The sequence below is a fragment of the Meles meles genome, chromosome 19 (assembly GCF_922984935.1).
Source record: "Meles meles chromosome 19, mMelMel3.1 paternal haplotype, whole genome shotgun sequence".
In the NCBI taxonomy this organism is placed as follows: domain Eukaryota; kingdom Metazoa; phylum Chordata; class Mammalia; order Carnivora; family Mustelidae; genus Meles; species Meles meles.
In genome coordinates, this window is record NC_060084.1 from 47134677 (window position 1) to 47153647 (window position 18971).

The window sequence follows — 18971 nt, forward strand, 5'->3', positions numbered from 1 at the left end:
TCTCTCCCCTTCTCTCCTCCATTTTCTCCTTTCCCCTTCCTCCCTGCCCCGGCCCGCCCTCTCCGCTTCCACCTGTCCTTCCTCCTTGCTCCCGGGGAGCCCCGTTTTGGACTAGTTGGGGGCCACTGTTGGTGGCGGGGGAGGGGGCCCTGTGGACTGCCCTCTCCCCCCGCCCCAGCCACACCACCACCCAGCGCCAGAGCATCTCCCCGCTGTCTTTCTCGGGCCTCGAGGGAGCCCAGCCCTCCGTCCCACCAGGATCCGTGAGTGTCTGCGGAGCGGGGGTTGGGCTGGGGCCAGCCTGGGTCTTGGAAGGCTGGGCTCATGGCCGCCTGGTGGGGCCCCCACTTCCCCCTGTTCCTCCCTGAGTAGGGGCCTGCCTCGTGTCCCCCATCTCCCAACTGCCGTTCCCCTCAGCCTCTTCTCACCGTTCTTCTGGGTGCATAGCTCAGCCTCACCCCCAGCCCCCAGCCTTTGGGGTCCTGAGGGGCTGCCTCGCTCTTACTTGTGGGCGCTCTCCTTGTCCGGGACTCTCAGCCAGTCTCCGCCCCTGCTTTCTCCAGCCCTGGTCCTGTGGTGACCGGCTCTGCTCTCTCTCTCTTTCCATCTCTCTTCTTTCCTCCGAGGTTCGTCCTCTCCGCCTGCCACGGGCCCATCCCTATCCCATCCGCTCTCCGTCTCCTGGAATGTCTATGTTTTACAATCTCCATTTCGTGTTCTCTCGGGCCTCTCTCTGACTCTGTCCAACTTCTCTCTTCTTTGCTGCTAGCCTAACTCTTTCTTGGTGTCTCTCTGTTGATCTCTCTCTCTCTCTCAAAACTCCCCTGTCTCTTGTCTGGCTCTTCTGGTGGTGCCCACACCACCAGGTGTGGCTCGCTCTCCACTTCTCTCCGTCCACTCTGTGCTCTGCCTGTGGTCCTGCTCCCCTGTCCTCCTCCTCTGCCCTTGCACTTGGAGGCTATCTTCCTGTTCACTTTTCCGCCCTCTTCCCCGAAATCTACTCTTCTCTCCTTAGCCACTCTGGGGTCCACTTTGCCTTTTCCTTGGTGGTCCAACCCCCAACCCTGCTCATTTCTGCGTCCTGAGCTGGCCTGTGGGTCCTCATCCCTCCCCATGCCTTGGGGTTTGTGGGCTCTGGGGATTGACCACCCCTCCTCCAGACCCCCTGGGTAGATGCACCTCAGTGTGAACCAGGCCCCCTTCCGCTGGTAACCCCTCCAGGTTACTTGTTCTCCCTCCCCACCTCATTTCCCTCCCTGGCCTTCACTGTCCCTCCCCTAGTTTGTGCCTGTCCCCCTGGTCCCTTCCTCTTTCCACCTGGCCCTCTTCCTTTTCAGAGTTTAGTGATTTTTCTCCTCCCTGTAATCCTTTGCACCTGTGGTCTGTTGGTTTTTTGTTTGTTTGTTTTTTTCCTCTTCCTCACCCCATTTGTCTCACCAATTTCCCTTCTCACCTTGGCCATGTCTCCTGCTTGCCCGCTTGTCTGTCTCCCTCCCCTGGCAGGGGCCCTCCCTCGGCTCCTTCTGCCCACTTGGCTACTATGCTTCCACCTTTATTTGGCTTTGCCTGAGTGTCTGGGCCTGTGGGGCTCAGGCCTGCCTGCTTCCCTGCCTCACGCAGGCCATCTTGTCTCTGTTTCTTTTGGTGTCTCATTCCTGGGTAACATGTGTGTGTCCTTCTCTCTTACTTCCTTTTGGTCTGTCTGTCTTTCTGTCTGTGCCTTCCCGTTAGGTCTTTGTCCATCTGCTCCCCTGCACTCTTTCTGCTCCCACCCCTGTCTGCCACCTGTGGGACCCTGCCCACCTGGCCCCGGGCTCTCCCTCAGGCTTCCCTCCCCTCCAGTGTCTGTTCCCCTATTTGCCCCCAGAAGCCCTTGGTGTCTCGGGATGACCCCCCTGGGCTCCTGCCTCTCTCCGAGCCCCCCCTCTACAGCCCTCCCCTGGAGACTTTCTCCTGGTCTCCAACTTGCCTTGCTCCTCTGCCCTTGAAGCCTTCACCTCAGATCCAGGTGACCATCTGAGGCCCCCAGCCTGTCTGAGAGGCTCTCCCACCCCCAGCCTGCCTTTTGCAGAGGCCCCGAGAGAGGGACCTGCTCAAGGTCAGGGGGGAGTCAGGGCATAGCAGGGACTGACAGGGCCTCCTGCTGCCCTGGCCTAGGTTTCCCTGGCTGCAGGGATGGTCTGAAGCATTGCATTGTGCCTCCACACTCCGCTGGCAGGTTTCATTCTGTTCTCTCACTAGCTCAAGCCCCCCTTCTATGGGGATTGGGGAGGGGTGCAAGGAGACCCCCCCACCGGCTCATCTCATAGCACTATGGGCCTCACAGTAACCCTCTCCCCTGGATACCCAATATTCCTTCCACCGGGGTATGGTTCTTGGCCAGGAGAAGCTGTGCATCCAGCCCAACTCATCCCTTCCCTGGGTGGGGGGCAGGTGCTCAGAAGGCTGTCCCCATCCCAGACTCCAACTGCATGGGGATGGAGCTGTTATGGGGAGCAAAGATGCAGTGTCTCCCTCTCCTCCTCAACTCCCCGGAGCAGGGTTGGGGGCTGCAGCGTGGCACCTGCTTTGGCAGACAGCTCCCTCCCTGCCTTCCTCACTCTTCCCTTCCAGCTGCTTCTGGTGGCATCTCAAGTAGGATTGTGTTCTCTCTCCATTCTGTCTTCCTGTTCTATTCTGTGTCTCTCTTGTGCCTTGATTTCCCTCTCTGCTGCCTGTCCTGTGCTCCTCTCCCCATCCTGCCCTTTCTCCACCCCGATGGCTCCCTGCCTTCCTGCCTCTTCCCTAGGCCTGTCCTTACCTCCCAGAAACTCCTCTCTCCTCTCCATCTCTATCCTCCCTTTTCCTGTCTTCCGATCTTCTTGTTCTTGTACTTCTGCCGTTTTTCTCTTTCCCCTTTTCTGAGTCTCTGTATTTTCTCTGCCTCAGCCTCTCTTCCTATTTTTGTCTCTGTTTCTTCCTTCTCTCTCTCTACTTTTTTTTTTTTTTAGCCCCTTGGCTGCCTTGGGTCCATCCATCTGCCTCTGCCTCCATCTGTGTGTCTCTGTATGTGTCTCCATCTTTCTCCATCATTCCCTCTCTTTCCAAGTTTCCTTAACTCCCGGATACTCTCCCTCCAGACCCCGGATGTCCAGGCCTCTCTCCCCGTGGGATTGTGGGAGCCAGGGACGTCAGGAAAGTGGCAAGTGAGGCCTGGGATGGGGTTGCCTAGCAACCACCGCATCCTCTCCAGCCAGTTTCTGTTGCCTAGTAACAACTGCCTGCCCAGAGACAGGGGCGGAACTGGGTGGGGGGGTGGCACTTCCTGGTTTTCCGTTGCAGTGGGGATGGTCCTTGGAATTTGCTCTTACCTGAGATCCCTCCCATTTTGGTAGCTGTGAATGTCCTCCTGCAGGGCCTGTCCCACTCAGCGCTGGGAGCTCTTCACTGGTAGTGCTCTCAGAGGCTGAATTTCCTTCGTAGCAATGCCCTCTGTATTGTCAGCTTCTGACAAGGGCAGGGCCCTTCAGAGCTCACCCACAATGTCCCAGGGTCTGTGGTCACCACTCCGTCTCGCAGTCTTCCAAAGGGCTCTGAGGCCCCCCCATGTCAGCAGTCTCCCCATGGGCGGGGGCTCCCTGCAGGTGGCAAGTGGGGGCCGCGGCAGCTGCGTCCCCATGAGGAGGGGAGGAAGATGCCGGCTGAGCTGCTGCTGCTGCTGATTGTTGCCTTCGCCAGCCCCAGCTGCCAGGTGCTCTCATCACTGCGCATGGGTGAGGCCCTACAGCCCCTGCCCCGCCCCCGCAGAGACCCTCCCGCAGCAGTGCAGAGACCCTCCCGAGCAGTCCAGTCCCTCAGGACCCAGGAATCTGGGCTTTAGGTCTCAGCTTCCCTCAGCAACAAGGAACAACAGCCCCCAGCTTCTTCCTCCTGGACCCAGCAGTCCAGAACCCCAGCTCTGTCCAACCCTAGATCCAGGAGCCTAGACCCCTCTGTCTGCATCCCCACCCCCATCTCAGAGCCCAGGGGTGTAGGACCCCACCCTCTCCTTTCTCAGGACCCAGGAGTCTGGTCCCCATCCCCTGTGTCCCCTCAGCTGCAATCCTGGACGACCAGACAGTGTGTGGCCGCGGTGAGCGTCTGGCCTTGGCTCTGGCCCGGGAGCAGATCAACGGGATCATCGAGGTCCCAGCCAAGGCCCGGGTGGAAGTAGACATCTTTGAGCTTCAGCGGGACAGCCAGTACGAGACCACGGACACCAGTGAGCAGGGCCACAGGGGGCGTGGGGTGAGGCAGGGCAGGCTGGTAGCCCTCAGTCTGTTTCTCAGCTTGCTTGCTTGCTTTCTAGCTCCACCTGCTCCTTCCTTCCTTGTCTGCTCTGCCTTCCCCTTCCCAGAGATGGTGCTTCCGGGCATGGGGAGGTGGGGAGAACACCAGCCCCACCCCCACCCTATAGGAGCGGAAGACCTCATTTGAAAGATAAGCTGGCCAGGGACATAGTCCCCAGAACTGAGTAGTGATGGGCATGGCCGCTGAGGCCAGGGGACCTCAGGGGCAGGGACAGTAAAAGGTCTGAGCTCTGAAAGTTGAGCAGGATATAGAAGGAGTGGGATTGCTTGAAGTATGCCCTGTAGCCACATAGTAGGGGTGCATAAGTATTTGTCAGATCCTAACGGATCAAGTGAATGTTAATAGGTATCTCTTGAACAGACATGCTGGGTTTGTACACCTTCAGGAGATGCTGTCTTCAGTGTGTTTTAGAGTGGCTGATTTCTTACAGGCCTTATCAGAGCCTTTGTTATATTCATGCGTGTTTCAAATCAGTGAGAGGAAATACGGGGTACAGTGTTTCCTGTACTTTTCCGACTGGTGCGGCACAGAACACAAACTGGGAGAAGCTGGGATGGAGAGTAAGGAAGCAGATGGTGTTCTAGGCATTTGCTTATACTCAGAAGCTGGAGCGGAGGAGGTGGGTATATGGAGCTGAGGAATAGGGTGTGGGGTTGCACCTGTCCCGACTACCTGGACTTAGGACATGTTTGGAGGGATCGTGAGAGACTCTTGGGCTGAAGTGTGACGGAGCAATAGGAGATGAGGCTGGGCTGTTGGGCGGATCAGTTCAAGGAGGCCTACAGTGGCAGGCTGAAAGGCGCCATCCTCACCTCTAGGCAGATGGGAGCCATTGATGAGTTTAGGCTAGGGAGCTGGGCTTCTGGAAGGTGAATCTGGAGGCTAGATTTGGGTGATTAGTGCGTAGGCTATTGCATGCCTAAGTTGAGAGCCCTAAGGTAGGGCAGGGGAGGAGGGGGTCAAAGAGAAGGAGACAGATGTGAGAAAATATGAGGACAAAAAAGAGACAGGACTTGGTGACTAATTTGCCTATTGAGAGAAGGATTGAAGGCAAGGACTGTTCTAAGCATTTGCTTTGTGCAAATGTGGCCTTACCAATATGGAATGCACAGAAGAATCCAGTTTGGAAGAAGGTAAGGGATTTAGTTATGAGGCTTTTAGTTGGATGTGGCGGAGACCCCACTCGAGCTGTTTTAAGGGAAAAAGAGAACTTATCAGCTCATGACACTAGAAGACCTAGGGACTAATTTCAGGCATGGCTTGATCTAGGTACTGAAATGATATCCCAGGATTGTTTCAGGCATAATTAGATCCAGGTACTCAAATGATGTCCCAAGGTTGTTTCAGGCATGGCTTGATCCAGGAACTTTAATGATGTCCCAGGAATCTCTGTGTCTTCATCTGTGGGCCCTAATCTCTTCTAAGTTGGTTTCATTTTCAGGAACACTTTCACTAATATCCTGGCCCAACAGCTCAAAACTTCTATCTTATCAGGATAGCACACTTAGTCATAATTGTAACAGAAACCTGGGGAAGGCTCTCGATGGCCTGGTTTGAGCCTGTCCCTGTCTCTGCCCTAATCACTGTGGCGAGGACAGCATGGTTCTGCTACTGGACTGGGTGCTGGCCAATCCTGGGAAACCTACGGTTCCCTGAGGAATATTAGGGTTCTGCCATGGGAAGGGGCACCAGGCAGACAAAAAGAACAACTCCTACTTCCCAGTGTTGAGAAGCATATGTATTTAAGGGGAGAGAAATCAGAAGAAAGAGGAGTGAATGAATGCAAGAGAAGAATCATGTTTGGGATGTAGGGCAGAGAAGGGGCCTTGGCTGTGGGTTTGGGGTAGAGGGGCTGTGGGACGTACCACAGGTTGCAGCATGGTTAGAAAGGAGGAGTAAGAGAGAGGCTGGGGAAGCAGACACCAGCTTTGCAGCCAGGAGGCCTCTGCTCTTTCCTCTTTGTCCTTCCGTTTTTTTTTCTCTCTTGGTCTGACCCACTGCTCTTGCCATTTCTCCCCATCTCTCTATCTTATCCAATGCAGTGGGTGGGGTCAGGGATTGGGCCTCTGGGTCTGGGGTGGCCAAGGGGAATCAGGCCGCTCCAAGCATCAGAGGTGCTTCTGCGCCAGGTGAGGACGGGGAGGAGGGCCCCTGACCGCCATCTGTCTCTCCCCACCACTCACAGTGTGTCAGATCCTTCCCAAGGGAGTCGTGTCTGTCCTGGGGCCCTCCTCCAGCCCTGCGTCTGCCTCCACTGTGAGCCATATCTGTGGGGAGAAGGAGGTAAGCTCAGTGTGGGGCAGGGCAGGGGTGGGTCCCTGGGAGGCGAGGCCGGACGGGGGCAGGGGGCAATAGGGCAGAAGCAAAGGCTCCTTCTTTGTCCAGATCCCCCACATCAAAGTGGGTCCTGAGGAGACGCCCCGCCTGCAGTACCTGCGCTTCGCGTCCGTCAGCCTGTACCCCAGTAACGAGGACGTCAGCCTGGCGGTCTCCCGTATCCTCAAGTCCTTCAACTACCCCTCGGCCAGCCTCATCTGCGCCAAGGCCGAGTGTGAGGGAGAGCTGGGTGTTTTGCTTTTATTCCTCCCAGTTCCCCTGCCCAAGAGCACTGGTTTCCCACACGGCACAAGCTCCACTAGTCCCCTAACATCCTTCCCCTTCAGGGACCCAGACACCCCCCCACCGCCCTAAAGAGATCATCTGGTCCTCAGCTACTGACAGACACCCACGTGCAAGACCCCTGCTAGGCCCTGGTGGGTGCACACTGGGTGTGGTCCCTGAGGTCACTCCAGGACCAGCAGGGGACATGGCAGCCGAGCACCATCAGTGGTCCTATGAGGTGCTGTCGGAGCACAAAGAAGGGAATCCCACCCAGGTCTAGAAGGCTCAGAGCCTGGGTCACCAAGAAAGGGGCCTCTCAGCGGGACCTGAAGGTTGGGGAGGTGTTGGGGGTCAGGGAGAGGTGGGGTGTGTGGCAGGCAGAGGCCGAGGGCCCAGGGGCATGTGGCCCCTGTGAGAGGCTCGAGGAGCTCCCAGTGAGCCTGGTGCCCGTGTGTGGGAGCCATGGAGCAGCATATGCAGGAGGCATGATCACGCAGGGCCCTGTGTCAGCCTGGAAGGTTCCCACATGGGGCGGGGCTGGGAACACACTGACACTGTGTCACAGAAAGAGCTCTGGCCGCAGATGGAGATGGCTGCGGGCTGTGGCCGGCAGATCAGGGACAGGCAGGGTCTAGCGGTGCTGGTTAGGTCTCTGGTGTGGCTGCGGGCTGGAGCGGCCTGGAGGGGTTTGAGGAGAGTCCTGAGGGGAAAGGGAGAGGGTGCCGGCACCGGTGGTGACCGCGTTCTGCCCAAGAAAGAGGGCGCAGTCAGGTTGAGGTGTCTCTGCGGCCATGAAGGAGAGATGTCCAGTGGGCTGGTGGGTTTGCAGGCGTGCAGGCGGAGAGAGAGGGAGCCATGCTCAGCAACCTCCAGGAGAAATTCGTCTTTCCAAAGGCATTTACTGAATGCCTGCCACGACCCTGACATTGTTCTTGGTGCTGGAGACAGAGCAGTGCATGCGCTGGCCAGGCCGGGTCCCCTGGCTTCTTCATGGGAGGAACTAGGAAGTAGTAAGTCCTACTGACAAGCAGAAGAGGGTGACGGATTGGGGGTGCGATGTGAAGTGGAATAGTGACCCCCACTTTGAGGAGGTGACATGGGGGTAAAGATCTGTGGGAGGTGAAGGAGAGAGCTGTGCGGCCATCCGGGAGAAGAGGGAGCAGCTGGCATGGAGGCCACAGGTTGGGGGCCACAGGGTGGGGGCGTGTGTGCCAGACAGGGAGAGGGTGGGCAGGGGGAGTGGGGCCCAGAGGCTAAGGACCTCTGGAAGGACCAGAAACCATGAGAGGGTTTGTGCAGGAGGAGGCACTCCTTGGCTTCGCTCGCTTGTGGCTGCCCTTCAGGAATAGCCTTGGGGACAGATGTGGCTGCCGGAAGGGCTGAGAGAAAGCTGTGGTTCAGGTGTCCCTTCCCTCCACCCCTGCACCATGGGCTCTGCCTTGTTCTGCAGGTGGAGCCTGGCATGTTGGGTGTGGGTGAGAGAGAGCGGGAGCAGGGAGGCTGGGTTGCCATCAGGGTTCGGGCCTGAGCCCCAGGCAGGCTGGTGGTGGCTTGCATGACAGGAATGGAATGTGGCTTGCACAAGCGAACTGTGAAATCCCTGTCACACATCCCAGGAGGCAGAAAGGTGGCAGGAGACAGTTGCCTGGAGGTTGAGCACGGGGTCCTGGGGCCCAGTACCCCCAAGAAAGCCACCATGCTCTGGGCAGTGCAGCCCTCGTCCTCTCCTAGGCTCCCTTACTCTGGGCACTTGCCGTGGACTCTCACCCAGGCCCTCTGGCTTCCCCAGGCCTGTTGCGGTTGGAGGAGCTGGTGCGTGGCTTCCTCATCTCCAAGGAGACGCTGTCAGTGAGGATGCTGGACGACAGCCGGGACCCCACACCGCTGCTCAAGGAGATCCGTGACGACAAGGTGTCCACCATCATCATTGACGCCAACGCGTCCATCTCCCACCTCATCCTCCGTAAGGTGGGTCCCCCCGTCCCTGATTCCCTGCAGAATCGGGGCAGAAACGTGGCGTCACAGAGCAAGTCACCCCATGCCCACGTGACTCAGTGGTCCCATGGGGCGTGGAGACCCACTTCCGACGCACAGATGATTAGCTTGCTGCTTCCCGGTTGCACCCCTAGTCGGGCCCTGGAGAGTCCCCTCCCCTCTCTCTGCACACTGGCTGCCTCGGGAGCTCCCCATGATCTTCACTAAGTGCTTGTCCTACCGCGTGGAGGCACTTGAATTTGGCTCCCACCCACCCTGCGGGGTGGGTGTGATAATCATTTTGTGGCCAAAGGAGCTGGGGTTCCGGGGCGGGGAGAGGAAATGGACTGGCTCAGGGGTACCCAGGCCCGGTATAGTGCTGGGACCTGCCCCCGCAGGTCCCGCCATGCCCGCCAGCAGTGACCTATATTCATTCATCACCCATTGCTTCCCTGCTCTTAATTCAAACTCATAATCCAATCTGTATTATTTATTTTTCTCTAGTTTTTTTTTTTTTTTTTAATTAAAACCATATGTCACTGCTGATCATAGCATACAGGAAGACGTGTGGACAGAATCCATAGGGCCCTTGAGGCAGGAAGGCTTAGAGAAAGGATTTCGGGCTTGGGAGGGAGGCAGGCAGGCCTGGGCTGGGGTCCCATGAGTTGAGTGACCAGTGGTCACTTTCCTCTCGAGCCTGCACGTCCCCAACCCTCATGATGACAGTACCTGCCATTCAGGCAATGCAGGCTGACGCCATTTCCTGTTCTAATGACCATAGCAGGGACAGGATTCCCACCCCTGGTAGGGAGAGGCCTTCTCGTTTTGTTCTTCTTGAGGACTGTGAAGAAGGGGGTGACTTATCTGGCCTGTGACCAGGCTGAGCCCCACACGGGAGCAGCCCATACCCAGCTTTGGGGCAGTGCGGGGAGAAGGTTAAGGTTCAGGGTACCCTCCCGGCGTGCCCTGTTTCTAAGGCATCCCTCTGCCTGCCTGTCTCCAGAAGGCAGCCTTGTAAGTGCCCTAAAGAGGGGTGCGGGCATCTGCGTGCGCCTTTCTCTCCTCTGCGGAGACCTCCATCTCACCTGGGGCACCAGTCCACACAGCATGACAGCAGGGACCGAGGTCTTCCTCTGCCCCACGCGTCTCCTTCTCCCTGTCTCTGTCTCGGGGTGTCTCTTACTGCGTCTCCCACGGGTGTCTTCACTAGGCCTGTCTCTAAATCTCTCTCCCTCTCTCGGCGTCTCCTCGGCTCGGCCCGTGGGTCTTCGCCTCTTCCACTGCGTCTGCACCACCCTGTGTTCTCCAGGCCTCAGAGCTGGGAATGACCTCAGCGTTTTACAAGTACATCCTCACCACCATGGTGCGTACCCCATCGAGCTTCTCTGGGCCCCCGGCCTCTCCCGTGGTGTCTGGCCTGCCTAGGGCCCGGCCCCAGGCCTCACGCCTTCCTCTGGGTCCCAGGACTTCCCCATCCTGCACCTGGACGGGATTGTGGAGGACACCTCCAACATCCTGGGCTTCTCCATGTTCAACACCTCACATCCCTTCTACCCCGAGTTTGTGCGCAGCCTCAACATGTCCTGGAGGGAGAACTGTGAAGCCAGCACCTACCCGGGTCCTGCGGTGAGCACTCGCCTTCCCCGCACGCACACAGGCACTTCTGTGGGTCCCTTCAGACCTCGAGCAGATGGTGCTCAGAACCCTCTGGCACCCCACTCACTTTCTGAGTACATGCTACTAGACTCCCATGCCATCTCCTATGCTCCCCAGCCACACAGGCCTCCTCCAGGTGCCTGTGTGGCCCCAGCACACACCCACCTCAGGGCCTTTGCACTCGCTCCTCCCGCTACTTTGTGTGTACTTCCCCAGAGAACTAGCGACTCTCCCTCATTGCCAAGTCAGCACTCCAATGTTCCCTTAGTGATAAGACCTTCCTTGGTCCCCCATCTAAAAAAAAAAACTCCCCAGTGTTTTAGTTCCCCTTCCTACTGAATTTTTCTCCCTAGCTCCTGTCGTCCTTGCATATCTAATCACCGCAGGAGTCGTTCTATATTTTGCTTAGGCATAGATACAAGTAAATAGACTGTCCCAGGATGGCAGGGGTTTCTTTCTTTGTTCACTATTGTATTCCCAGCACCGAAATCAGCCTGGTTTAGGGTAGGCGTCCAATAATATATGTTGAATAAATGCAAGCATACGAAAGACGCATACCTACATGTGTTTGTTCCCAGACACATAGTTACCTGCCAAGGCCCCAAGACGCTGTTCCTGCATACACACACACACACACACACACACACACACACACACACACACGGAGCCAGGCCATCGGACATCATGGACCTACCTGAGCAGAGGCGCATTTGTGTGCACCTGTCTCCACAACACAACCGTTCAGACCCTCCCACCGACCCGGCAGAGACACACTCTCTTGCACACACACACGCACACACCACGGGTCGTGAGCCACAGCGCGGCACCCGGTGGGTGTCACTCACCAGGCACCGGGCGGTATTGAGCCCGTGTGCATTTATCCTGTTTGATCCCCATGCTAGAACGTGGTGGGGGCAGAGAGTACAATCATCCCCATTTTACAGAGAAGGAAACTGAGGTGGAAATAGGAGAGCCAGGCCTCCAGCTCAGAGCTTTCTGCTGTGCAGGCCCAGGCTCCCAACCATGCCTGCCTCCTAGAGGCCACACCCACGCTATGTGTAGACAGACAGGCGTGTGTGTCCCACCTGCATACATGAGCATCAGGCTGTGGCCCTCTTCCCGTGCCTGCATCAGCCATATGGGCACAAATGGCAGGACGTGCCCTGAGGCCCACGGACATCTCCCTATGGAGGTGACCCGGCTGGCCATCCAGGTCAACCCTCTCTGACTTCCCCTTCCCCCAAACAGGCGCGTGGCCGCATGACTCGGGGAGAGCCACTCCCGCAGACGTGTGGGCAGCACGCGCATTTTCCCCGTAGCCATCTGATTCCCTGAGAAAGACACCCCCTGCCACCGCCCGGAGACCCGTCCTCACTGCCTGCCTGCCTGGTTCCACGTTCCTGGAGAGACGGGCATTGTCTGAGGGCTGCGGGGTGCCCTGGCTGAGCTGCCTCTCTGCCATCCTGCCCCCCCCGCCCTCCCCCCAGCTGTCGGCAGCCCTGATGTTTGACGCCGTGCACGTGGTGGTGAGCGCCGTCCGGGAGCTGAACCGCAGCCAGGAGATCGGCGTGAAACCGCTGGCCTGTACGTCGGCCAACATTTGGCCCCACGGGACCAGCCTCATGAACTACCTGCGCATGGTGAGGCGGGAGCAGGGAGGGCCAAGGGGGCAGGGCCGTCCGCCTCAGGCTGGGACGCTCACTGTGTCCACCCTGTGGCCCCTCTGCCCTCCCCACCCACCGCCTGCTTTCTCTGGGCCTCTTCCTCCTCCTTTCTGTGGCTTCTCTCTTCCTGGCCTTCCTCTGCCCGTCTGCGCGGCCCTCTCCTGGCTTCTTTGTCCCACCTTCTTTCTTTTACTGGGAGTTGTCTTTCTCTTTTAACTGTGGTCTTCCCTGGTCCCTCTCCCTCTCTTGTCTGTCTCCATCTCCTCCCCTCTGGGCCTCTCCCGCCTGTACCTCCGGGCCCCTGCCACCCCCCCTCTGCCCGCCTCCCGCCCTGCTAGGTAGAGTATGACGGGCTGACTGGGCGGGTCGAGTTCAACAGCAAAGGGCAGAGGACCAACTATACCCTGCGCATCCTCGAGAAGTCCCGGCAGGGCCACCGCGAGGTGAGCAGGCCAGGGGGACCTCCAGAGTCCCGGTGGGGTGGGGGCGGCCCAGGGGGCTGAGGCGTCTTCAGGCCGGCCTCATGCTCATGGCAGCTTCTCTGCCCCAGATCGGGGTATGGTACTCTAACCGGACCCTGGCCATGAACGCCACCACCCTGGACATCAACCTGTCGCAGACGCTGGCCAACAAGACACTGGTGGTCACAACCATTCTGGTGAGTGGCCCTCGGCAGGGATGGCCCTTTCCTGAGTCATGCCCCAACCCAGTCCCAGCGAGGGGGGTGCCTCGGCACAGGCAGCACGCAGACCAGCAGGGAATGTGACCCACGCACCCAGCAACTCCTGACTGTGGCCAGGGTGTCACCAGCTTCGTTGCCCCTGCAAGAGGGGAGGGCACAGGCTTTAGCAGCTGGCTGTCACATGGTGGGTGTCATGGGGAGTCTATGGGGCCACACAGTGTGTGGCTGGGTGCCGCCCCCAGTGTCTGGCCCCGAAAATCACCATCACTGGCATGGTCATTTTGCCACACTGGCCGCTTGAGGGTGTTGACATGTGACAACTTCGTGTCCATCTTAAAGTTGTGGAAAGCAGGGCTCTGAGAGGCGAGGTGTCTTGCCAGCGGTCCCACAGCGAGGACATGGCAGAGCCAGGGCAGGGGTCATGTCCCTGAGGCTCCAGAGCCTGAGCTGGAGCTGCTGGGCCCTGCACCTGCAGTCCTTTGTACTTGAACTTGAGCACCAGCCAGGGACGTGGTCCAGGAACCCCTGCGCATGCTGTTCCTGTGGTCAGCAGATCAGAGACCAAGGGGCCTTCGTGGGTCAGCAAGTGTGTACGGAGTGCCCCACCCTGCACCAGCCCCTGTGCCGGGCCCTTCCCAGGCGCTGCTTTACAGATCTGTCAGCCATTCCACGAACTTGTCTTACTTTCCTCATTTTGAAGGTGAGGAAACAGGTCACAAGGCGAATCCTGGTTGGAATCAGGGACGTGCTCAGAGACTGTGGCCTCTCCCCCTGCACACTGCTGCCTCGCGCCAGGCACAGCAGGCCACCAGGAGGTCAGGAAGGGGGGGGGTGACACACAGGCCCCAGGGAGCAGGAGGCGGCCCAGAGCCACCGGGCCTGGAGGCCGGAGTGCCAGGCAGCCGTGCCCTGTAGAGCAGCCAAGTGCCTGGCATGCTGGCCTCCGCTGTCTGTGCAAGGCCCTCAGCGAGCGTGTACGCTGCTCCCGGCTGCCAGGGCTGAGGTTGAGAGGGTTGCCACAGGTGCCACAGGATCCCAGCAGCCCCCTCGAGCCATGCGGCGCGGAGCTGTTCTCTCCGTCCCCAGGGAACTCCCAGTCTAACAAGGACCTCGTGTCCCTCTGGAGAAGGGCCAGTGAACCTGCTGGGGAGGCCCAGATGGCCTGCAGACGGGAAACCAGACGCCTCATAACAGCCTCCCCAGCGGGCCGGGCTGGGCTGGCTGGGAGAAGTCACGCCTCCGCGCCTGTGGCAGTGTGGCCAGACCCAGAAGCTTCCAGGGGCCAAGAGAGATGAGGTCCTCGGTGGGGAGCAGGGACAGAGGTCAGGGACGGGATGTCAGGAGAGTTGAGCCATGACCCTGGAGGCTTCATCCCCTGTTCATACCTGTCTCCCCTTTGCCCTAAAGCCCATAAGCCAGTGTGGTTCTCTTCCTGAGATTCATTGCTCTTTGGATGCGATGGATGGATGGATTCATTTATTCATTCATTCCACAAAATTTACTGAAGCCGCTGTGCACTCACACAAATGCTGGATGTACGTGGATAGTCAGACGGTCTTGTGGTCTCCTTACTCTTGAGTGGCACTGGGAGAGGAGATGCCATTCTGATGGAGGAAATCAACCTGGACACACCATTCCAACACAGGTAATGAGGGAACCCCTCCCCGCCTAGAAAGGAGGGACTGACTCAGCTTTAGAGGAGTTTGAAGAGGCCTTCACAAAGGACGTAGCATTAGACAGGGTTTTAGAAGCTGTGTAGGAGTTGGGTGCATGGAGGAGGAAGGGCTGGACATGCTGAGAAGCATGAGCTTTGAGAACAGGGGCTTAGGAGATGTTTGTCAGACCAGATGTGGAAGCAGTGGCTTCGTCTGCACAGCTGGACATACGCATTCATTCGCTGATGTTTTCTGACATGAGAAAACTGGGCTGGGCCCGCGTTGGGCATGGGGGGATTCTGGCGTGAGACTAACTGGGTGCCTGGGACAAGAGGCGGTCAGACTCTGACTCCCCCCACACCCCGCTCTGTTTCTGGGGCCTAGAACAGTGCCTGGCACCTAGCAAGCACAGGGGGGTTGTAAGTGCTGTGATGGGGGTGGCCCGGCGGCTGTGGGGCTGTTGGGGGCGGTGTCTGGAGGGTGCACTTATCCTTTCCCTGAGCCCTTGGAGGGCATTGAGCCAGAAGGGGCAGGGTCCTCTCTAGATGTGAGAAGAGCTCCAGAGAGTGCTCCAGGTCGGGAGGTGAGGCCTGAGCTTCCTGGGGCTGTAGGAGGAGGGAAGGGAAGCTCATGTGGGTGTTGAGGCTGGCAGAGAGGCTGGGAGTGAGGGCGCAGGGGGAGGCCCGAGATGGGGGAAGGGTGAGGCTGTCTCTGCAGTGGAGCTCACTGGTCTGGAGCCGAAAGCGTGGCTGGGCCCAAGATTGACAGAGGCCCCACAAGGAACCTAAGGTCCAAAAGAAGGCCCATGGAAGCAAGGCTGTTTGGGGCCTTCCCTCAACCTCCAGCCCTGCTCCCGCCTGTAAAGGCTTCCCAGAACGCTCCGTGGTCGGTCCCCGTGATTGTCTTTCCCATGCTGGGATGTCTCATCCTCCTCTTGGGTGAACCTGTGGCTGGTTGGACCTTGCTCTCCTGACTGCCCCCTGCCACTTCAGCTGGCCTACACCTTCATCTGTAAAATGGGTCTCCTAATCCCACCTCGAAGGGCTGTGGGAGGATCGCATGAGGTAGAAAAGCCACCTGGCCTCCCAGCACTGAAGGCATACCTTCCTGAGCTCGCATCCTGGATAAACCAGAACCCACGGTGGCCGGCGTCTCAGGGCCCAGCCAGGTCCTCTGCTCATGCCGTCCAGTCCTCCTGGCCACCCTGAGCTTGGGACCCAGATGACGCCCAGAGCAACCACATTGTGGTCCTCATTTGTATTTTCCTAACAGGGACATTGACCACCTTTTCCGCATTATTGGCCATTTGATACTCTTCTTTTGGAAGTCCCTGTTCGAGTCTTTTTTTTTTCTTTAATTAAACAAAAATTGGGACGTGGAATCTTTTTACCGATTTATGAGTTATTTATGTATTCTGGATATAAGTTCTCACTGGATGTTTGTCTTGCAAATACCTTGTGCCTTGTGGCTTGCTTCTGCACCCTCAGTCTTTCGATGAAAAGATTTCTAATTTCACTAAAATCCATTTTATCTGTGATTTTTTTCCTTTTTGATTAATGCTTTTAGAATTTAAGAATCCTTTGCCTACCCCAAGGTCGCAAAAACAGCCTTCGATTCGTTTTTTAAAAACTTAATCGTTGTACCTTTTACAGTGAGATCTACCATCCTCCTGATGTACCATGTGAGGTAGGGGGACAGGGCACATTTATGTCTCGGGTTTTGTTTTGTTTGAGATTTTACTTTTAATAATCTCTAGGCCCAGTGTGGGACTCGAACTCATGACCCTGAGATCAAGAGTCACAGGCTCTTCCCACTGAACCAGCCAGGCGCTCCCCCCCAAACACCCCCAAGCTCTCTCTTCTATTGTCGGTTTGTCTGTCTTTGCACTAACACCGCATTGTCTCAACTACCGTAGCTTTAAATTAAGTAGTAATACCCCAGAGGCTCAGTCCTCCAGTTTCTTCTTTAAGATTGCTCTGGCTCTTCCTGACCATTCACATTTCTATATACACTTAAATATCCTGCTTCAAATTTTAAAAATATTTTCATAACTAATATTAAAATTTTTAATTAAAAGAATTCATCACATCGGAGGAGGCACCGAAGTTAACACAAACCTACATAAAACAGATTTCAAAGAGCACATGGGGTGAGTGGAAAGCCAAGCTCCTTCCGCTCCACGCACCCCCTTTTTTCCTCGGAGACCACATCCTTCCAGAGACGTCAACGCACATACAATCTGTAGCTAGGTTTTTTTTCTTTTTTTTTTTCCTTTTCCTCTTAATATATCCGATAGAACTTGTTATTTTAGGAGTTGCCTAGGAGTCTTCGATGACATCAATAATCTTTTTAACCTGTCCCAAATTAGGCAGTTGCAGTCTTTGTTCCCACTGGGAGTGGTGCTGCCATGCTGCCGTTGGGCGTACATTTTGTGTACAGATGCACAGCCATTTGTGGGATGGATTCTTAGAATCAGACTTAGCACCAGCCCACTGTCTGTCTGCGGCGCTTCCACAGAAAACTGAATGAGTCGGAAAACCCTGCGTGAGAGGCTCTGTCAGACCCTTGGTTCCGGTGGTCTGGGCCTCTGTGTTGAGTCCTACATCATTGCTCTCTGATCTTGAGTTCTGTTCGTAGGCCCCAGTCCCTATTTCTGCCTTTATAAGTTCAGACCCCAATGTTGAGGCCTTGATCCCAAACCCACAACACAGGTGTCTCAGCCTTGGATCTGGGGATCAGTTGGGCCTTGGCGGCTTGAGGGCTTTACGGGGCAAAGCAACTGGGTTCGGAGGCTCAGCTTTGTCCCATCTCCCCTCCCCACTGCCCTGCTTCTGCTCTGTGGCCTCAGGTGAGACACTGGGCCTCCCTGAGCTTCGGTTCCCTGCTCCGTATGTCCAGAGAGCTTGGGGGTGGGGGGAGCCTTCCAGCTCTAACGTTGGTGCCTGCCTAGAGAAGTCTTGATTTCTGATTCTCCAGCTTTGACACCTGGCCCACGTCCCCGGTCTACCTGCTTCTCCTACGTCCCCCTCGGATTCTGTCCACTTGGCTTCCGTCTAGCACAGGGCCTCAGAGCCGAGCTTTGGAGTCAGCCTGGCTTGTCCATCTCAGCCACTTACAGCTTCACTTCTCGGGACCTTGGTGTCCTCATCTCTGAAACGGGGGTATTAATACCGACCTCCCACGCTGACGGAGTAGCTGTCACACAGCAAGCCTACAAGAAATTCTAGCTACTGATGCTATTATTAGCAGCATCTCACATTCCTACTCCCCGTTCCACAGTTTGGGGCTTGGAAAGGCGGCTTGGTGGAGAGAGCAGCCCTGACTTCCCTCCATCCCACTACCCCTCAGCTGTGGGGCTTGGTGTGGTCCTCAAACCCAGAGCCTATACTGAGACTTGGCCTCATTGTACCGGTTGCTGGGAAACAAATCACCTCGCTTGACCTCCGTGAGCCTCAGTTTTCCACATGTGTAAACTGAGTCTGATAATGACTCTGGTGTAAGGTCACTGCCAGGAGTTAAAGGGATCTGTTTGAGGGCCGGGGGTGGGGGGGCTGGCACTCAGCTGGTACTTGGTATGCGGCCACCATCCTGGATACTCTTGCCAGAGCTCTCCCCGCTGTGTCTGAAGCCCTAACTTCCTTTGTTCCTCCGTCCAGAGAGACACCATACACATACCCTTTCAGACAATAACTGTGTCAAGATTAAGATTCCCTTTGGTCGACATCATCTTCTTAATGCCTTGTCTTACTAGCCCTTGGCACATTTTCTCTGCTTTTGTGCTCATTTGGTGCATTGGGGGGTCAGGAAGTTTTGCTGGAACCCCTCAGAAATAAGCATCAGGGTAGCAAACCTGTGCAAAGTCTGAGGTGTTTCCTTAGCTTGCAGAGCATTACCAGAATCGGTATTAGAATGTGAATTGCTGTTAACCTTTATAATCAGGACATTTTGCAAAACAGCCGAGGATTCCAGAATTCTTGATGTCGGGCCATCTGGCATCTCAGGCCTGCTTCCCTCACAGTGATGTCGGCTGGCTCTTGATCCTGGTGGGGCAGACCCTGTGATCCCTTGCTAGCTCATCAAGTTAGTTCAGGGGGTCGGTACTGATCGTGTGGACAAGAGGGGCACCTGGCTGGCTCGGTCAGTAGAATATGTGACTCTCGATCCCAGGGTTGTGAGTTCAAGCCCCGCATTGGGCATATTGATCTCTTAAAAAAGAAAAAAAAAAAAAAGAAAAAAAAAGTGAAGTGGAGCAGAACGGAAAATAATCAGGGTCTGCTGCCTTTTGGGCCCTAAGGGTAAGAACTCTTTTGAGGAACAAAGTCTATTTAAGTACGTGTATGCGTGCGTAGGACTTGCGTAGGACTTGCGATGCAAAGTAAAATGTATCTCTTACTATGATCATGGTCAGAA

General features: G+C 56.6%; 1 protein-coding gene across 2 annotated transcripts in view; it reads left to right on the forward strand.

Moving 5' to 3' along the window:
* GRIK5 (glutamate ionotropic receptor kainate type subunit 5) overlaps nt 1-18971 on the forward strand; it is a 50471-nt gene continuing 31500 nt past the window's right edge. For both annotated transcript variants that reach the window (XM_045987609.1, XM_045987610.1), the window contains exons 1-11: nt 1-263; nt 3624-3752; nt 4076-4240; nt 6515-6612; nt 6715-6880; nt 8720-8898; nt 10214-10267; nt 10369-10530; nt 12048-12200; nt 12563-12667; nt 12775-12882. In XM_045987609.1, the coding sequence (XP_045843565.1) occupies nt 3674-3752; nt 4076-4240; nt 6515-6612; nt 6715-6880; nt 8720-8898; nt 10214-10267; nt 10369-10530; nt 12048-12200; nt 12563-12667; nt 12775-12882 (1269 nt within the window). In that variant the 5' untranslated portion in view covers nt 1-263; nt 3624-3673. The remainder of the gene's footprint in view (nt 264-3623; nt 3753-4075; nt 4241-6514; nt 6613-6714; nt 6881-8719; nt 8899-10213; nt 10268-10368; nt 10531-12047; nt 12201-12562; nt 12668-12774; nt 12883-18971) is intronic.